Source organism: Lepisma saccharinum, chromosome 2 (assembly GCF_977018435.1).
Source record: "Lepisma saccharinum chromosome 2, izLepSacc3.1, whole genome shotgun sequence".
Classification (NCBI taxonomy): Eukaryota; Metazoa; Arthropoda; class Insecta; order Zygentoma; family Lepismatidae; genus Lepisma; species Lepisma saccharinum.
Genome location: NC_139230.1, coordinates 15,063,365 through 15,082,620, shown reverse-complemented (window position 1 = coordinate 15,082,620; position 19,256 = coordinate 15,063,365). Strand labels below are relative to the sequence as shown.

Genomic DNA, 19,256 nt, shown 5'->3' with positions numbered 1-19,256 from the left:
AAGAGAAACTTTTCAATATATTGAACGTCCTGTGTTCTTACTAACTTCGTGATGTGCGCACACATTTGCCACTTTGACCGGCCCCCGTGGCGGAGTGCTTACCAAAGCGCGCTACGACGCCAGGGGGTCCGAGTTCGAATCCCGACTTGGGTATGGGTGTTCTTCCTGTGCGTCCTTTCACCAATTTCATCATATCATCCTCATCTTCGCGATTAGTCAAAAGTGGCAGAAAAGCAAAGTAAAATAAACAAAATCAATCAATCAATTAATCATTTGCCAGTTCAAAGTTCTTGAAACTCTAAAGAAGAAATATACAACGGTTCATTTAACAGAGAACAGTACTCCTTGAGTAACATACTTTTGATAAACGACGTGAGCGTCGTACTTTCTTCAAGGAAATTGAACAATTCACATACGAAAAAGTCGCATATCATAATAAAAAAGTAACAGCTTCAACACATGGTTTCTCGCCGTATTTACAATCAATGTTGGCAAGCGCGTGCGCAGTTCAGGCCAACCTACGTCCCGTGAAAGAAAGTTACTTTCCAATTATATCCATCCAATGTACAAGTTCATACTACTGATCTGGTATTTTATTATTATTATTTTAGTCACACTACAAAACTTGCCTACGACATATGTGCGTCATTTTTTGGTTGCCCGTAATGTTACGAAATACGCACAATTATGATGGTGTTACTAGCCGCACATCCACTTATTACCAATTATTAAGTTTTGCTAATCAAAATTGCTTTTTTAAATCCACTATTATTAATAACTGATCAAATCTCCATGTTAAGGACGGCAGAAAAGAGTTATAAATATCACCGTTCACCTAAGTTCATTTGCGTTCACAAATGATTTAATTCAATGTGTCTGAAATGTGGATATGTTTTTCTTTTACGTGGATCCATATTACAGGCTTCAATCAAATCAATTACCGCTAGTATTGAACAAGATACTTTGCATTTATTACGAAATGAAATCCCTTGGCGACAAAATTTGGCTGCATTCGTGCCGGGAGGGTCCTAGCAACAACAGCTTCCAAAGCTCAACGCAAAGCGCGGCGACTGGCTGAGCGGCCGACCAATAGCAACTTCTTAACGTACTTGCTGCGGCACGGAACATGGAAGCCCAGCTGTGCTACGTTGCCAGATATCAGCTGTGACCTCAAAGTGGGACAGTACAGACTTATTTTTCGGCACGGTTTTTAAATAAATCAACATGTCTGTACGAGACGAAGTTTCAAAAGATGACGATACGTTTTCGGTGAAATGCAATAAAACTTGTCACTTTCTTTATTCACTGTATCAGAAAATATTTTATTCTGAAATGTAGCGGGGGAAAAAAATCACATTCAATGAACTGCAGGCCTACACATCCGTGAACCTAATTGATGAGATCCTACAGCTGAACGTATGGCAACAGTCGGCGACCGGCTTTACCCTTCAGTTGCCAAGAGTTTGATGATACAGTGAACATAAGAGGAGAAGGGGGGGGGGGGTGTCAATTTACGAAGTAGTAACGTCCAACCAGTCGAAGAGAAAGTCGCACCAAACCAACGTAGTTTTACCAAGATTTCACGGCAGTCAGGTATTGCAGTTTGCGGCAATATACTTATCAAGAAATGAAATAATTATTTCAGATTGAATTTATTGTTTAGGCTAGAGACTTCTTTCATTAAATTAAGAACGAATCTTGTAGACAATCCTACAATTTTAGTTAAAAGTTGGGATCTTCGTGCATTTATAACCGTTGGTATAATTATTTAAAATTACCTTTAATCTTCAACTAAACTTCCACCATCGATAGGCACATATACTCCTTAATGACAATAATAGCCAATTCATGTTAACTCGCGCCTTATGCTTGCTGTCATTGTCTTGTTGGAATCTATAGATAGGCGGCATGTCCATTTTTTTGGGCACTCTGCTTTACATTGTTCTTCAATATGTCCAAATAGACATATGAATGCATGATACCATCAATAAACTGGATGGTACCAACACCATTGGACGACATACAGCCCCAAATCATTAATGATCCACCACCGTGTTTAACTGTTGGAACTGTGTTCATGTGATCATTTATTTGATTTTCTCCAGACCCTATTTATCCCATCTGACCCGTATATATTAATCTTGGACTCGTCTGACCATATGACACTATCCCAAAATTCCTGGTCTTTATGGATGTGCTCTTTCGCGAATGAAAGTCTACTCCTGCGATTCACCTTATTTACATACGACCTCTTTCGTGGTATTCTGCCATGATATCCATGCTTCCACAAGGCACGTCGGACAGTTTGATCGGACATCATCTTTCCAGCAACATTTTCTACTAACGGTCGTAACTGAGGAACACTTAGTCGGGGGTTTTCTCGCACTCTTTTTTAAAATAAAGCGTTCAACACGTTTATTCAACCGTCTCTCTCTTGGTTTTCTCGGCACATTCTGTGTTGAACCTTCCTCTCTAAATTTGTTTACTATCTATTGGACTGTGGTGTGATTTATTGACTGTTTGTCCAATTTTTCTTAACGAATAACCTCTAAGGGCCAAATTTATAATAACATCCTTCAGATCGGAACTAAGTTCCTTCACCTTGCCCATTTCGAACACGACGATAGGCCTACAACAATACCTACGCCAGCATTCCGCTTGACGGGGAGTGCAGTGCGCCTGCATGTTCAAACTTGTTACGAAGTTGCATACTGCACGAAATTGCCCGAATAGCGGTGGCGCTTTATGCGAGGAAGATTGAAACTCTTGCCTGTACGAATAACAATGTTGCATGAAACAGCGTGTTTTTCTCTTTTCACACAAATTATATGCTCTGTTTATACACTTTGAACATACATTTTTATTGACATTTGTTGGTGAAACCTTGATTAACATTAGTTTCCAGGTACATATGAAAATGATTATATTTACTAGTTGATATGACATTTTTTCCTCGGAAATTCTATGTGTACGAATAAAAATGTTACATACTGTACATGAATAAATAACAAAATTAAAGTAGCGTATATATCATTGTCAGCCTCAGCAGTTTGCACAAAATAAATATTCTGTAACGAAAAATTTCGATACACTTGGAAAGAGCTTCTCAAAATGATCATGTGGAAATGTTTCCCCAAATGTGTGAATACTTTCTCTGATTTATTGCTCGTAGCGAAGACAGATCTGTAAGTTGTTGATTAATTCACTTAAGTAGGAACCCTGGCGAAATATTACGATGAAAACCAATGCTTTCCGGTCGGCATGGTGAATGGTTAATTTACATTCACTTTTCTTTTGCATCGTGTGTGATTATAAGGAATGGAATTATACTGGCGATTGTGTTCGTGGCGTTTTTGTTTCACAATGAAGAGACAATTTGCCCATTATTATCTTTGAGAATGACTGTATCGACGCATCTTATCCCCTTTGATTTGGTTTATTTTATATTACTTTGCTTTTCTGCCACTTTGGCTAATCGCAAGGACGGGTGATGTTACGGTGAAATTGATGAAGGGACAATCACAAAGAATGCCCATGACCCAAGCGGGGATTCGAACCTCGGACCCCTGGCGTCGTAGCGTGCTGTGCCAACCATTTTGATATAATATTACAATGCATCCATCACAACCTTGGTCAACGAGCTCTGGGCTCGATTCTTCTTGGTGAGTTATAACCCCATGTTAAATTTCAATTGTCCTCGGTAGATAAAGTAGACTTTCAAAAATCTATCAGCCCCCACAAAAAAATAATCTTAAATATAAACAGTAGCAGGTGTTGTTGGTACTCTACCGCAACTGTAGAAAATGATATGAAAATAAGTTGTAGATGTAAACAAGATAGTTATTGCACCGAATACAGACTGCCATATAAAATGCGTATTTTCGGGTAGTCATCATATCAACTTGACCAACTAAACGGTGTACACCTATATTCAACATTTTGTAGCGTTATGACATGTGTGAGTGCATTCCAACGTCAATCACACACTGTGTGTACAATTCAATACCAGCCATCAAAATACAACGGCTACACACGTATGGGTCTGTTTAAACCAGAAACAGCCCACACGAGTTCACTACTATGAATGACTTACTCAAGGGTATATAATATACATCAATATTAATATGTACAACATATACAATAGATAATTAAATCACATGATTAAAATACATATTACATATGACATAAATATTAGTAGTTAATCTTTACATGACTATGTTGTACTTTAATACAAAGAGTTGTAGCAATATGTAGCATACATAAAGATGTTAGAAGATTCACGAATAAACTGTAAACCTTTCCTGTCCTGGAAACTAGAACAGAAAATGTACTCGAACTGCAAATGTATAGCCCAAAATGGAACAACAAAGGGCAACAAAAATGGGAGAACCATTATTCGACAAACTAGTTTAAAGTTTTTAGGTACCAGGGCAAAAGCGCATACCCCTGAAAGTATGCGGGTGGAGGCGGGCTCTTTCCGGGGGTTTCCCCATTCTTTAAAAAAATATTAATATGTATTTTATATTGAAAAATCTTACTGTCACGACTCCAACAAGGTATTATTATCTTAATTGTAAGAAAAAGTTAAGTGCATGCAACTACGCTAATTCTCCGACATTCACATCAAGGGGTTGATGCAAACGATGATAGAAGTCTTGTTGCTATGACAACATCTACGTTAAATCTCCAAGGCTGTTCAATTAAAAGTTTTTGGGGCAAGGTGTGTATTACAGATTAATGGAATCAGTCTGCGTTAGAATTGCTCTGTTAACAGGAAGTTGCGAAAACCGTAAACAAGTTTCAAAAATAGATAAGTCGAATAAATGTTGATATCAACAACCTTTAACAAGCACACCCCTACAACTCCGCGTATGAAAGTTAGTAAATTAGTATGAAAGGTAATAAGAAATTTACACGAAGTTCCGCTTGTATCGCTCACTGTAAAAAAACAACAACAAAAAAAACTCTTTCGACCAATTACGAAAACGTTCAAGTAGCATACGAGTTTCAAGTTTCAAACAGCACAAGTATGATACAATACGACATCCCTAGGCCCGACGCACGTTCCTTTACGTGTTCCAACCTTATTTAAGAATACCAAGGAACGAACGCTCTATTAATTTTAATAATGTCGTTGAAGGAACTGGGCGACATGCTTCACGTAATGACGTGCGTATTCAATGTTGCGGAAAATAAGCGAGCGACAGATTTGTAAAAAGCTGGATTTTTTTTTACATTCGTAACGCTGATGACCTGTAATTGGGAAGCTTGTTCCAAACAAAGGAAGTTATTTTAACTGACATATTTCACATGGTACTTCTTGAAAAGTGCTTCGAATTACACATATAGGGACAAGTAGTGTAACTCGCATTTCGAAAATACGGTTAAAAGTACCACAAAATAGTCATTAAATACTGTCAACTTTCGTTCTTTCAGGGAATAAGAATTTAACTAAGCACCTGCACGCAAGTCAACTTACACCAATCACGCAGCAGATCTCCTGAACAGGCGATTCACGTTGCCGCATTTCCGCGCTATCGCTGTTGCCACGCGGGCTCAGTACAGTATTTCAAGCTTTTATTTATTTAAATTCTTCATTTTGAGTTTCGTACAGCTATAAGTATAATCCATAAAGGCAGCGAACTTATTTGCTTTAGAACCAATACATGTTTTTCATAAATCAATAGAACATCTAATTCATGTGACAACACCGCATCTTCCCCCTCCCGCTCACTCGCTCCCCTCATACCACCCGCATCTTCCACGAGGTCGATGTTGAAACTTGTATCCTTGGTCTAGGGCCCCGCAGCTTGTCCATGAAAACGTACACTTCGCAAAGTAGGCATTTATTTCCTTTTCTCCCGACGTTACATTGTCTACGAATTTTTATTTAAAACAATATGAATTATTGTTTCTATAATTTAGCATACGAATATATGCAATAACGTGGAATCTAATGCCGACACAAGTAGCGCGTGAATATTTCGAATTTTCTATTGCTTCCCCAACTTCTCCAATTACATGAATAACTATATCTTCTATGCCAGCGCAGCACCGAAGAAATTCACAATTTTTGTTTTTACGATCTCTTCGCACTGTAGGTTTTTGTATAGAATCATTTGCAAAAAAACGACGGCAGAGATGGTAACTGGGTCGTTACATATTCCCTCTGTGGGATGTGTAACACGGCAAGCATGTCGATATCTGAAAATTCCGGTAAAACAAGTGCTAATAATTTGCCACTATCTAAATCACTATTGACTTAGGCTGGAATATTTATTTTCACTATTAGAAGATGAGTTTTTGTCATACAGAATTACGCAAATGCAAGAATAAAATTTGTGAACTCCTGTGTGTATAATGTATGCATCTTCCCCAATTTACTCTTTTCATTTTAAGGCAATTTCAAAATTTTCCAATACAACGCTCCGATAGGCAAAACGGCACTGGACCTGCAGTTTAAAGTGTGCAATATAACTTCATCGAGGATGGAACCTGGGGCCCCTTGATTACATTATTACTTTTATAAAGCCTAGAGTTTTTAATATTTGCATTTTATTTGGTGAATGTAAAACTATCCTTGAAACGATCTCTTTCTCCTGCATCTAATTTCATCTTTGTAATGTTTATTTTATACCCGGCATCCATCAATGGTGGGTCTTCTATATCTGAACAATTACATTACAATCGCGCTGTTGCTTTGTATTTGTGGGAATCTCCCATCTAACTGTTTATGGAAAACAAAAATTTCATTGACATCTAAATGTACTTAGGTAAACACTGTAATCTTCTTTCACGTTCTTGAAAATGGTACAACGCCCGTTGGAAAAGTCTCTGTTTATAAAGTACTGTTCGTAATGTTGGCATTATTTTAAGGGCAAAACTCTCGATTAATTTTTCAGTATATCTGAAAATACTGCAAGAATGTAATGAATGCGTTCACAAGCATTAATATTTAGATGCTAAATGAACCTTTTTCCCACTGTGTAGCATCAGTGACCCAACGTTATTAAATAATTATTAAAATGTGACCCAATCAGGAATCAATTTCAGAACTCTACGATTAAAAGACGGTGTATGCAGGGTGCGAAGAAGTCTCTGTGGTGAATTAACAATTTTTATACTTGATTACAAAGCATTGCCTGGACTATAGCAATTTTCCAGGTGATGCTTGATTGAACACGTATTCTGCATGGTCTAATATCTCAACTCCATGCAAGATCTTGCTCTGAATATTGTTACTAATGATGCGTCGTTAGAAATAAATATATACTTTAAAAAAGGTTACAACGTTTCTGTTTTTATATGCATATATTTAACAAAATTGCCCTACTTATTGTGCTAATACACCGAAAGAAAACAAATGAATGATGAAACTATCGAAGTTCAAATCGCAACTTCCTGCTAAGTTTGAATGCCGGTTTAAACGAATATACAAATTGGGAGATATATCAAAAAGTATAATGGAAATGTTAAGCGGTTTCATAATAGAAAGAGATACGCAGTGAACATTAAAAAGAACTGATTTTCACTTGATTCTACCCCGACAACTAAAACAACTGTTTTACATAGAATGAACGAAAGACAAGCATTTTCAATCACCAGAAAAAAAGTGAGAACTTTTCTATAGTAACGAGGAAAGAGAATATTACAACACATCATTTTGTACTTACCTTATCCTTATTTAGTGTAACTGGTGGCAATGCTTCATTGTTCCTCTGGCAAACATGATTGGATCCAAATCTCACACACACCAGGTGGAAACACGCGTGACAGTCTGGAAAGCAAAGGGAAGCACACATACAGCAGCACGACAAATGACACGTACATAGTAGCGTGTGAAATGAAAGTGTTCTAGCACAGGTGGGAGAGACTGCAGGTACGGGACTTAGTGGAAGTGTCGGCGATTGCTGAAGCGACGCCGGAGACTGGGGCTGCTTCAAGCCCTGAGCCAACGCAGCAGCCAACGAGTTGACGGTTTCTCTTACGGTGAACATATCCAAGTCGATTGGGCTCCTGCTGGCGGAAGTTTTACTTTCGGTGTCGTTATGAGCTTGATACTGATTATTCTTGGTGCCATTGGTAAAACTGGATGATCTCGGTCTTGGCCCACAAGAGCGAAGCATGTAGTTTTCAGAGTCTATGTTGAGCTGAGAAACGGACGGTGGCATCTTGGAGTCGTAGCGCTTGGCTTCAAAACATATATCCAAATTTCTATTGTCCACGTTCACGTTGCTTACATCACCACGGAGATCATTTATACAGTCGTTTCTTTCGACGGGAATATTTGGCTCTTGAATCTTTCCAACACGTTTCATTGCCTCGTACAGCATCCCTGCGCCCTCCCCACTCACATCACCAACAAAACCGCTCATCGGATAGCTCACGTTGTAACAGAACTGAGCTTCCAGTCCACTTGGTATATACATTGATGGTAAGTCCGCTTGTGTATCCTTATCTGGCTTCACTACTCACACTATTCCACTCGCCGGCAAAGAGCCTGCCGCAACGACACTATCACCCGACCTCCACATCTGCAGTCAATCGACTGAGCGCAACCTCGCACAAGCTGCCCGACTTCACAGGAATACAGATACGATCGCACAACCTTCCCCTCCAGGCCGGCGTTCTCTCGCGCAGAAAGCCAGCGAAAGGTGCCACCATCTAGCGGCAGGATTTAGAACCGCATCCATTACAATCGCGCGCCGATGTGTCTGTAACACGAAACATCGGTGCACAAGTGCACGATGTCACGTCGACAAAACAGCTATAGCCTGGCCTGATTGCATTCGTGGAAGTGCAATAACACTCTTTCAATCGCTACACTCTAAAGGGTGCAAATGAACTGTTTCAAGTGGAAAAAATAGGCAACATTAGAAAGAGCCCGCTTTCAATAACGCGCAGAGGTTAACCCGGCAAGAATCTATGGTTTTTAACGTGGAATCCGAATCACTAGGGGCCCCGACCGGTAATTGAAATCAACATTCCTCGATTATACGCTTGTAGATCGCTACAGCGATTTCAGTACAACGGGGTCATCGGTTTTTAAAACAAATGTGCCGAATTTTGTCGCTGGCAAAAATATATGAAACAACGTTACTTCTGACCCGACGTGCGGTTTACGCAGCTTGCAACGAAATCACAGGCTAAAATAATGGTGGATGGGTGACGAAGTAGGGTCAAGTTCAAATAATATACCCCTTGCCTCTCCCCGCCCTAAAACATTTGGACTTGAACAGGTTTCGGCATTCTAGCGATTTGGAAGTTTTCGCGCAGTTTGTTCAAGATAAGCGCGCTTGCGTAACAGGTCTCTCCACCCCCCACAACTTCCTTCCATCTGATCTGTTCCCTTTGGTCGAGAATGCAGCGCAAGGATTAATCGTGTAGGGGGTACTGAAGGGGTACGGAATCAAATTTACGGGCTGCAATGCTGAAAATAATGCATGAAACCTGCACTACATCAAATACCAATCAAGTTTTAGTAGGCTTCTGTGAAAATAACCAACGAAACTGAAGACTACTAGTGACTTCCTTAATTTTTACTTGCTTTGACCACAACAACCACGTATTGTAATTCGAAACGAACAGACTTTTCTAGTGCAGGCCAATGACATATATTGTTTGTATCTTAAAAAAGAAGAAACAATTCCTAACAACAATGCTGACGAAAGACAACAGCCGATGTTCTTTTCTACTGGCGGCAAATTTTTGGATGCGTCTGCACATATGGCCATTTCGCACCCTTGAAAGAATACGAGGAAAAATCACCTTATCTGAAATCATTATCTTACAGTTAAAAAGGGGTGTAGTGTAAAAAGCCCCTTGAGAATGTTCTAAAGTGCAAGGTTGTGAAAGGACCTGCAAAGGATATACACATCACATTAAAAACTCTCTGCGATACAGTGTAAGAGGCCCGCTCTTCTCAAAAAGCTAAAAACATTTGTTAAAACACTGTCATCATCTCTTAACATGGATGATAAGACAGTTTGGAAGGTTAAAAGTTTGTCTGAGGAAGGTTAAGTTTGTCTGAGGAAAGTAAAATTGACACATCCGATAAGAATATGCCGAACACTTAAAATAACATTACATACAGCGATACATTGTAAGGTCCCAGGTTCGATACCCGATGGAGGCACATAGTGGTTAGGATCCCACTTTTGTGCAGTGGACTTCAATTCATTTCTATTCAATTCCATAGCGCCTGTCGTCGACATATCCTGAAAGTTGCGCAACCCACTTAACCCTCCGGCATTTCCAGGTTGCAGCTCTGCAGGCAACCAGACACGCCGCCCTGAATACACTGGTGCACGGGCTGGCCCATCACTACGGCATTCCGTAATTCACCAATGTCCACCAAAGCTTTCACCACGTTACACCATGACGTCATCAAATTGCACCAGCCTGCACAGGTGGTGCGGCTGATGAATCAAAATGGCGTCTTCTTCGAATCTTGTTTTGATTCACAATATCTGTTCTGTATGCGATAGCAGGAAATGTCACGCCGATTTGGTTGCAGTGAGGACGAACAATCTGTATGCAAGCATGTATTATCGATATCTTAAATAGTACTGCACCTTCATTTACATGCAAAATTAAAGGTGGCGTTCTTTCATCAAAAGACGTGTCTGTGTCCTGTCGCAACTGGCAGGAAAGCCTCCATACGCTATCTTTGCTATTTTTGCAAAGAACGCCAATTACCTGCATGGTTGTTGGCTAATCGCGAAGATGAGGATGAATTGTGATAAGATGAAATGGATGAAGGGACAAACACAGATGGACAGCACACAACACGAGCTCCAATGAGGATTATACTCGTGAGTCAAGACGCCAGACCCTCGTTAGTCTGCAAACTGCAGTCCAGGGAGGTTGACAATTGGTTGTCTTGAGAAAGTGTCACCCGTTACACACTGCAGTGAATACATAAAACGAGATATCGCGATGTGATATGTTTTTCATAAAATATCTTTCAATATCTCGTCACTCACCAACTTTTTTTCCTGATAAACGCGAAAATACACACGCTTTCGAAATATAGTCTTAATCTTTCAGCAATAAACTTTCCACATTTCACCAAAATTGAAGCCATTTTTGCTTCACCAGTACGCTGGTGAATTCTGGAAAGCATGGTCAGTGTTCAAGTTATCGTCAATTGAAAGGTGCAACACCTTAATCTTCGAATCAAATATTACTTTAGGCACATACTGTTTTAGGAATGCATGCTATATTTTTTTTTATACCCACCCACATCATGAGCTATAATAGTTCCTGATATATGGGGAAAAACTTATGCACAGATAGGATGCTTTCAGCTTTGTTTATTAGTGCCATAAAATTAAGTTCGGGTGGTAAAATAAAGCTACTAGTTCCAGCGGTTATTGCTTTTCAAAGAAGAACGCCGTGATAATTAAAAACGCACAAAGAAAAGTGTACAAACAATAACGAAAGTACTGTCCTGAAACTTTATACTTGTTATACAGGACCTTCCCCGATCCTGTATTAGCTAACAACGTCTACAAGAAGATCGATTGCTAGCGAAGAGGTTCTTCACTCTATGATTATAAGGTCAGAGAAACCCAGTCAAGTTAAGTGATTTGTTTTGCTATTATACTACGCAGTTTAATGTCTTAAATGTGCATCAAGTATAGAACTTATCTTTTGAAAAAAAATGCATCCGCTATTCAGTTAACCTTCCACGTTGAAGGAAGATAACTGTGGTATAGGAATTTATCAGTGCACGATCACCTACTCGAAAAACATATCAAATGCTTTGATAGTTCTCTATGTGAAGATGACCTAGAACAATGGGCTGACCATCTCATATTTTCAAGTACCTGATGCATGAAAGCGCAATAAAGTTGAAATTACAGTATACGAAGAAATTTCTTGTATGCCTATAATTCGTTCAAGTTTTGCGATTAGTAACGGATAAGGTGACACATACTGTATATATATATATATATATATATATATATATATATATATATATATATATATATATATATACATACATACACACACAGGGTTACCGAACGGCCATGTACATGTGCAGCCGGTAATTAATAAGTTAGAAACTCATTAAGCTAACTAGCTAACTCTCTAGTATTCTTAAACCCGAAGGTTTATGGCTGCAGCAACACAAACCTTCCATCTCAACGTTATCTCTCCACCCTCGTCTTGGCCTTCCTACAGGTCTCTTACCATCAGGTTTCCCAACAAGAATCCTGTAAACTCTTCTTTTCTCTCCCATTCGTGCCACATGGCCTGCCCATCTGTCTTTTCTTGATTTAATTATTCTAATAATATGTGGACATGAATAGAAATTATGCAGTTGTAAATTATGTAACCTTCTCCACTCACCTGTCTCTTCATCCCTTAATCTTCGTCCAAATATTCTTCTAAGTATTTTACTTTAATTAGGACTGGACCTACAGTTTAAGATGGGATGAGAACCACTACATGCCTCTAATAGGTACCGAACCGAGGACACCTTGTTCGTAAGGCGACAACGGTACCACTAAGTCCTTAATACGTTACGAATCTGTGGAAATGTAGCTGGTAAGGACAAATTGAATTGACCGAATTGATTTATTTTACTTCACGTTTCTGCCACTTTTGGTTGCAAAGATGAGAATTAATGGTGTAGAGATAGGATTTGTATCTAATTACACATTCCATTCCTTTCTAGATGCATACCTTGAACACGAAAATGTCAACGAATGATGTAACTGACATCATTTTGCATAAGTTTCATGTTACATATTTTTACATATTTGCCAGGATATCACATATTTGCTAATTTACTTTACATAAAACAACATATTTCGGCAATTTTTCCTATATTTTCGATCTCTGAAACATGATGAAGAAAATTTGTATCTCATGTGATGTCATATTTTCTAATCAATGAGATGCATAGTGATGACGGTCACCTAAAATTGACTGCCAAGTCGAAAGAAAGGCTGAAAAAATTCTGGAACTGTTATTTATCGAAAGATGCTGGAGATTCTCTCCCCTCCCCTTTCTGGTTACATATTTCGCTTTTAGGTTTAGGCAAAGCACCTAGAAACTTGGGATCGGTGGACAAGAAAGCTACTTTCCTGTACGTAGCGAGTTACACAATATGTTCCCTTGTACAAAAAAGTACAAAAGTAGCTATGCATTTTCATTCGATTGTTCTTTCTGTAGACGCTTTTTTTACAATTTGTTTCGAAAGTTACGAAGAGCTCTCGTGCATATTTACATATTCTAGAATAATTTGCGATGTAAAAAGTAATTAATAGTTGACAAAAATTGGTTGCTTAAATATGTGCACGTTGAATATGTTCAAATAAAATAAATATCTAGCAGAATTCTTGAAATGGCTTGGATACTCGATTATTACTAATATTACATATTCTATGATACTACATATTTAGCTACATATCCTTTTGATAATACATATTTAGGTACATATTTTATCAATTATTGTTACATATTTTGTACTTTGATATTACATAAAAATCCGGGCTCTAGACGATGAGATGAAGGGACAAACACACATGGATAGATAATTATACTGGCCACGGGTCCAGACGCCAGAGCCTCGTTAGTATACAAAATGCAGTCCAGGGTGTACTACGTGGAAATGAGGTTGACATTTGGGTGTCTTTAGAAAGGATCACCCCACCCCGTGCACCCAAGTAAGGAAAAAGTATAAGATTGGTAAAAATAAATATATTATAGCAGGTATCTACAGTGTAGAGCGATACGAACGACAGAAATGTGCTTTCGGAAGGAATCGAGAATCCGACGTGTCTTGATTACGAAGTGATAGCCTTAGTCACTAGATAATCGAGAAGACCCAAATAAGCTTGGAGAATGCAAAAGGGTAACGTGTTGGACAGCAATCAAGTCGTGTAGCGCGAAACTGGTAATAATGTGAAATCTTAAAACGGGATTGTTTTGAGTCCACACAAGTACTGCACTTTGCATGCGCTCATTCAATGAAACCCATCGTTCGTTGTATCGATGCTGAATATAAAATTATGGCACTTACTACGGTTGGTATGTAGATTTAATCGAAGCTTCGTATGTGTACCATTAGGTTAGCCGTGAATAAGAAGTATGTACGACGACGACAGAAGGAAATGGACAAAGAAGTGTTTGTACCATTCGTTAAAGGTACCATTCCAGCATTTTACTAGGGATAAATGAGGAAAACAAAGAAAAACGTTGAGGGAGGATGGTCAGCTGCTGGATTTGAACCTGCAAAGTCTTGAATGTGAATATGTCACACGTTCGGTGGCACTTATTACAGAAAAGTATCTATAGTGATTTCATTCCAAAAAGTGGTGGATGGATTTGGTACGAAAGGCAGAAATGCCATGCTCAATTGACACTCAGTTCCGAATTTGTTTACACAATATCTTTCGATCATTAGTACAAATGTTGACAATAATGACTAAAGGAATGTAGTGTCCTACTCAAAGACTTCGCCACCAGTGCACCTTCATCGATTTAATCTGAGGATCATTGACACTCATCGTCGTGATGCAGAAAAGTGACACAAGTTAAAATGCAAAAGCTCGGTAAGAATCGACAACCCTGGCAATGCAAACGTTTAAACTAGAATCATTTGGATATCACCAGATGTAATAACCGTTCACTTTCGAATTCAATCTTTGTTCAACGGGTAAAGGTAAGACCAATCAAAACATCCGATTAACTGCTACACCAGCGTGGACAATGAAATAGTTTACTGTAGACGACAAAAACACCACCTAAACTAAGGTTCGATTGATTTGTTTTAATCGAATGGGAATAGGATGAAATGGACGAAGGGACAATCCACAAAAACATGTGGACGTAGGTCCAGACGCCAGAGCCTCGTTAGTCTGCAAAATGCAGTCCAGGGCGTTCTATGTAAACTAAGGTTCGAATCGATGAATCCAAGCTTTCCAGTGCATTGCCTGTGAAAGTACTTGTCATTGCACCATACTTCAATATAATCACTTCTAAGGACAGAAGGAAACAACAATAAGTGCACTCTGAAACATGAAACTAGCGAAGAAAATATGAAAACTAGGCTATATCGATCAAATAGGAAGAAAAAAATAAGTGCATTTTTCTCAAGAAGCGTAGCCAGGGGAGTGGGGGTGCGACTTCAGTACTTCTTTGCCCATTCTTCCCACGTCACACAATTTCGTATTTCTTCACACGGCAGCTGGGACAAGAAAAGATGGAAAATAAATTCAACATCGCCCTCCTCATATGCACGCCAATACACGTGTTTGCTTCTCACATCTCTGACACTTGTCACACACTGAAATCACTTGCAACTTGGGAATGTGAAGCCGTTTGTAAACAGAAAGTTCGAGAAAATCCAACATTTAGGTGATACCCTCTCCGCTCTAAATCATTTATAATTTTAATTTAAGTTTTAACCTTTTGCGCGCCCTACTTGCACAATCTGTAGCCTAAATCCGAATTTTATATTCATTTGTTTCAGTAATTTACTTTGATCAAGCACTGATCAACAAAATCAGTAACAGTTTTTTTTGGTAGATGCCAAAAGTCGCACATGTTTCCTTGAACTAGCTCGATCAAAATGAAATTTTTAATTCACAGGCTTCTGGGGGGGATCGGAAGGTAGGTTGATTGATTGAGTTAGTGTTTTAAGTTCACTTTATGCACAGTAAGGCTAATCGGGACTGGACCTACAGTTTAAAGTGGGATCAGAACCACTGTGTTGTGTGCCTCCACCGGGAATCGAACCCAGGACCCCTTGATTACAAGGCGACGACGCTAGCACTGCGCCATCGGGGAGGGCCGCTTGGGAGGTAGGGCCCACACATTCTCAATATAGGGCATTTCTGGAAGTGATGTGACCAGCACCAAGCTCCATTCGCTTTTGCCCCCCAGGTGCCTACTTATTTTAGGCTGGGTGAACCTCCGAGCCGCTTTATGCAGGGACAGGACCGGAAAAATTCCAACCCTGGATTCCCTGGAATCGAATCCGGGTCTCCCGCGTGACAATGAAATCCCCTAACGAATGGACCTCCACGGCTATGTACTATACTCTATCCCGGGTATCACTGGAGCGAAAGAACGGAAAAAATCTCTGCGCAAGTGGCGACTCCGGAGAGCTCGACCAATGAACTCGGGAGAGGGGAAGTGAGTACATGAAAAGAAAAATGCGGCTGTAGCTACCAGCTGTTTGTAGCAGTGCGCACTGGTTTGCTCTGCCAACTCGCTTTCAACCTTTTCTCTTCTGTTATGCGCGGCCTTGCTCCACAGATTCCACAGACAAGAAGAGTATAGCTAGCTCATTGAATGGCACAGTTTAACGCCACGCAGGGAAGCGAGTATTTCACGATCTAGGCATCTCGCTTTGATTGCGGACTGAACAGCTCTGGGCTCAAGTCTTGTGAGGGGGAGGTAAAGACGACCGGAGCGTGATGCTGATCACATCATCGCAACTATTACCGGGATCGAGAATGTGAGAACGCATGCACATCCGAGAGCTTTAGTGCCATTGCGATACCCCAAAACAACGAGTTTTATGCCGGAATCATTCAAACAACTAAAATACTTTGTATTTAGTGAGAGCGCAAAGGTTTAGACGTCACCATATTTCTGCGGCTCAAATGTGTAGTCTCTCCTACCGAGCATATGCTTACAACTATGCAGCGCTCGAAATGTGAATTTTCACGAAACGGAACGCTTCACTTTCGTTGCTGTTGTCTGTTTTTTCTTGTCTCTGATTTTGATTTATTTATTTGATGTTTTAAGTCCACTTTATGTACAGTAAGGCTAATTTGGACTGGACCTACAGTTTAAAGTGCGATCCGAACCACTATGTTCTTCCACCGGGTATCGAACCCGGGTCCCCTTGACTACAAGGCGATGACGCTACCACTGCGCCATCGGGGAGGCCCCATCTCAGATTTTGACAGCGACGAGACGGAACGAGAAGGTTCCAGATATTCACGAACCGGAACGCCGTTCCAATCCATTTGGATGATGATCTATCTACATTTACTATCGGCTAGTTTGACAAATCTATCACAGAATGAGTTCCGTGAGTCCTTAAGGCGATACTCTGACGGTACGTTAGCGAAGGCCATGGAGGTTTTTCTTCAGATTCATTCTCTTCTTTCCATTCAAATTATCACACTTCCCTACAGTCCAGCAGAATTAACTTGAAAGAAACAGACGTTCTGTGAGTGATGCAACTGCGCTCGAATTGGCTAGAGCGGGGGACTTCCCGCTGTAACGGGCCAATGGAAACTCTAATGTTCGGGCGCGCGAAATGTTACCAACTGTTGAAAGGACTCACGTGACTGGTGAAGCAAGCGAAGCGGCAGTGCATACAGCCTCGGTGTTTTCAAATTACGGATTAAAGGTAAAGAAGAAACTGTTTATCCATTTATTGTGTAAGATAGAATACTTATAATGCTTATAATTTTTTTTGCATGTCCTCTTAATACAGTGATATTTCCGTTAAACAATATAATTATTTTTCAAATCTCCCATCTCCCGTTGTCAGCTCCCGTGATTCGCATGAGAGTCAAGCGTTCGCTGTAGGTTGGTACTCCTGCAGCGGCGCCGGCAGCCATTTGTCTCAAGTTAATTCTCCGGGACTGTATTTGTGGTTAACTTGACCGATTGATTTGGTTTATTTTTACTTCGCTTTTCTGGCACTTTTGGTTAATTGCTAAGACGAGGATGAGTGTTGACAAGATGAAATTATAGAAGGGACACTCACAAAGAACACACATGCCCATGTCGAGATTCGAACCCGGGATCCCTGGCGTCGTAGCGCCCTTTGCTAACCATTCCACCACGGAGGTCGGCAGTTGCGGTTAACTTAACGATGCATATAAACGGCGTTAAATAAATCAACCAACCAAATCTTCTGCGGGAACTGGCCTTGATACTAACAGCGATTATTGTGCAATGGCACCCACACACTCATCTCACTGTTTCCGAACTGAAAATATTTTTACAAAGTTGATCTAACCTGAATGTTGGTATTCATAACATTTGACTCACTATGGTCCTTGATGCATGAGGTGGGTCATTCACCGCTGAACCTAGGAATTTATTATTATTATTATGAACCAAAATTATCACAATACAAGTTATCACAAAAAACATGTGATTTGATGCATCCAGAGTTCGAAATGGACCTGAGCGGTCCGGAACGGCGTTCCGGTTCGTTATTTTTTTCATATATTTCACTACATTTTCCTTTTCAGTGTGAATTAAATTGTTAACACCCTATAATAGTACATTATTATGTATAGCATTCATATAAGCTTCCCTCTACGTGAAGATGTGTTTATTACCGCGAGAGAGCTTAGCATAGTATGATGGCGTCTACGTTGCCTTCTCTTTTTATGCTTTGTGATTATTGTTTTCACTTTTTTATATCTTAATTATTATTATTTGTCGTGTATTGTGGATTCGATTGTTTGGACAGATTAACTCAACAATCAAATTTCAAGTCAGTCAAACAATAAGTCAATAAATGCAATACCTGATCGTACGCAAAATAATAATATGGAAATAATTCGCTTGCACAAATACATTATTTAACCAGTAATAATATTAAGACAGAGTATTGAGGATATTGACATTTAATTAAATTTCTTCCCCAGTTGGGCGAGCAGACTACCATTCACGATTTCCGTGTTTAAATTTTAAGCAGGGAAGAAAATTCCAGATGTCTCGTGCCAAATGTATTTATAACTATTTGATGTTTATGTAACTATTTTAAAAATTAACTATTGTTAATTGTAATATAGAGCACCATTTCACTTGTCGTTTCTCGTCGCTCTACTAACCTGACGAAAAGAAAATCAACACCATGTTAACAAAAATAATGCGTTCCGTTTCGAGCCTTGGATACATCCCATAAAATGTGGCTCAATAGATCAGTTTTGGTCTTTTGTGCTAAAATGAAAGGAAATAAGCAAACGAATGTCCAACCTTCGTTCCAGGGACGCTTTTCCTCTTGTCGAGGTGCAACATCAACAGATAGCACGGTCGGAAAATTGCATAATTAGAACAAACAACCGTCGGTGGAAATTACCATCGAAGCACGTTTGAGGTTACCTTGAAAGCTCTCGGGGGACGCAGCTCTCGTCGGACACCGTGCAGCGACGAAGGAACGGATGTTGATTTAATTCAACGTTTTTCAGAAACATTACTTGTTTTACTTTTATCGAGATTTCTTTTTCTACAAACACGGGGCAAACAAGCCTTGAAATTTG

The 19,256-nt window shown here is 39.6% G+C and overlaps 1 protein-coding gene across 5 annotated transcripts in view; it reads right to left on the bottom strand.

The window, feature by feature from the left end:
- LOC145983923 (phosphatidylinositol 3-kinase regulatory subunit alpha-like) overlaps positions 1–19,256 on the bottom strand; it is a 521,211-nt gene that overhangs the window by 16,592 nt on the left and 485,363 nt on the right. For 4 of the 5 annotated variants that reach the window (XM_083117077.1, XM_083117079.1, XM_083117078.1 and 1 more), the window contains one exon: positions 7,674–7,777. In XM_083117077.1, the coding sequence (XP_082973203.1) occupies positions 7,674–7,777 (104 nt within the window). Of the gene's footprint in view, positions 1–7,673; positions 8,604–19,256 lie in introns of those variants that run through there. The other variant, XM_083117076.1, reaches the window with a different exon arrangement.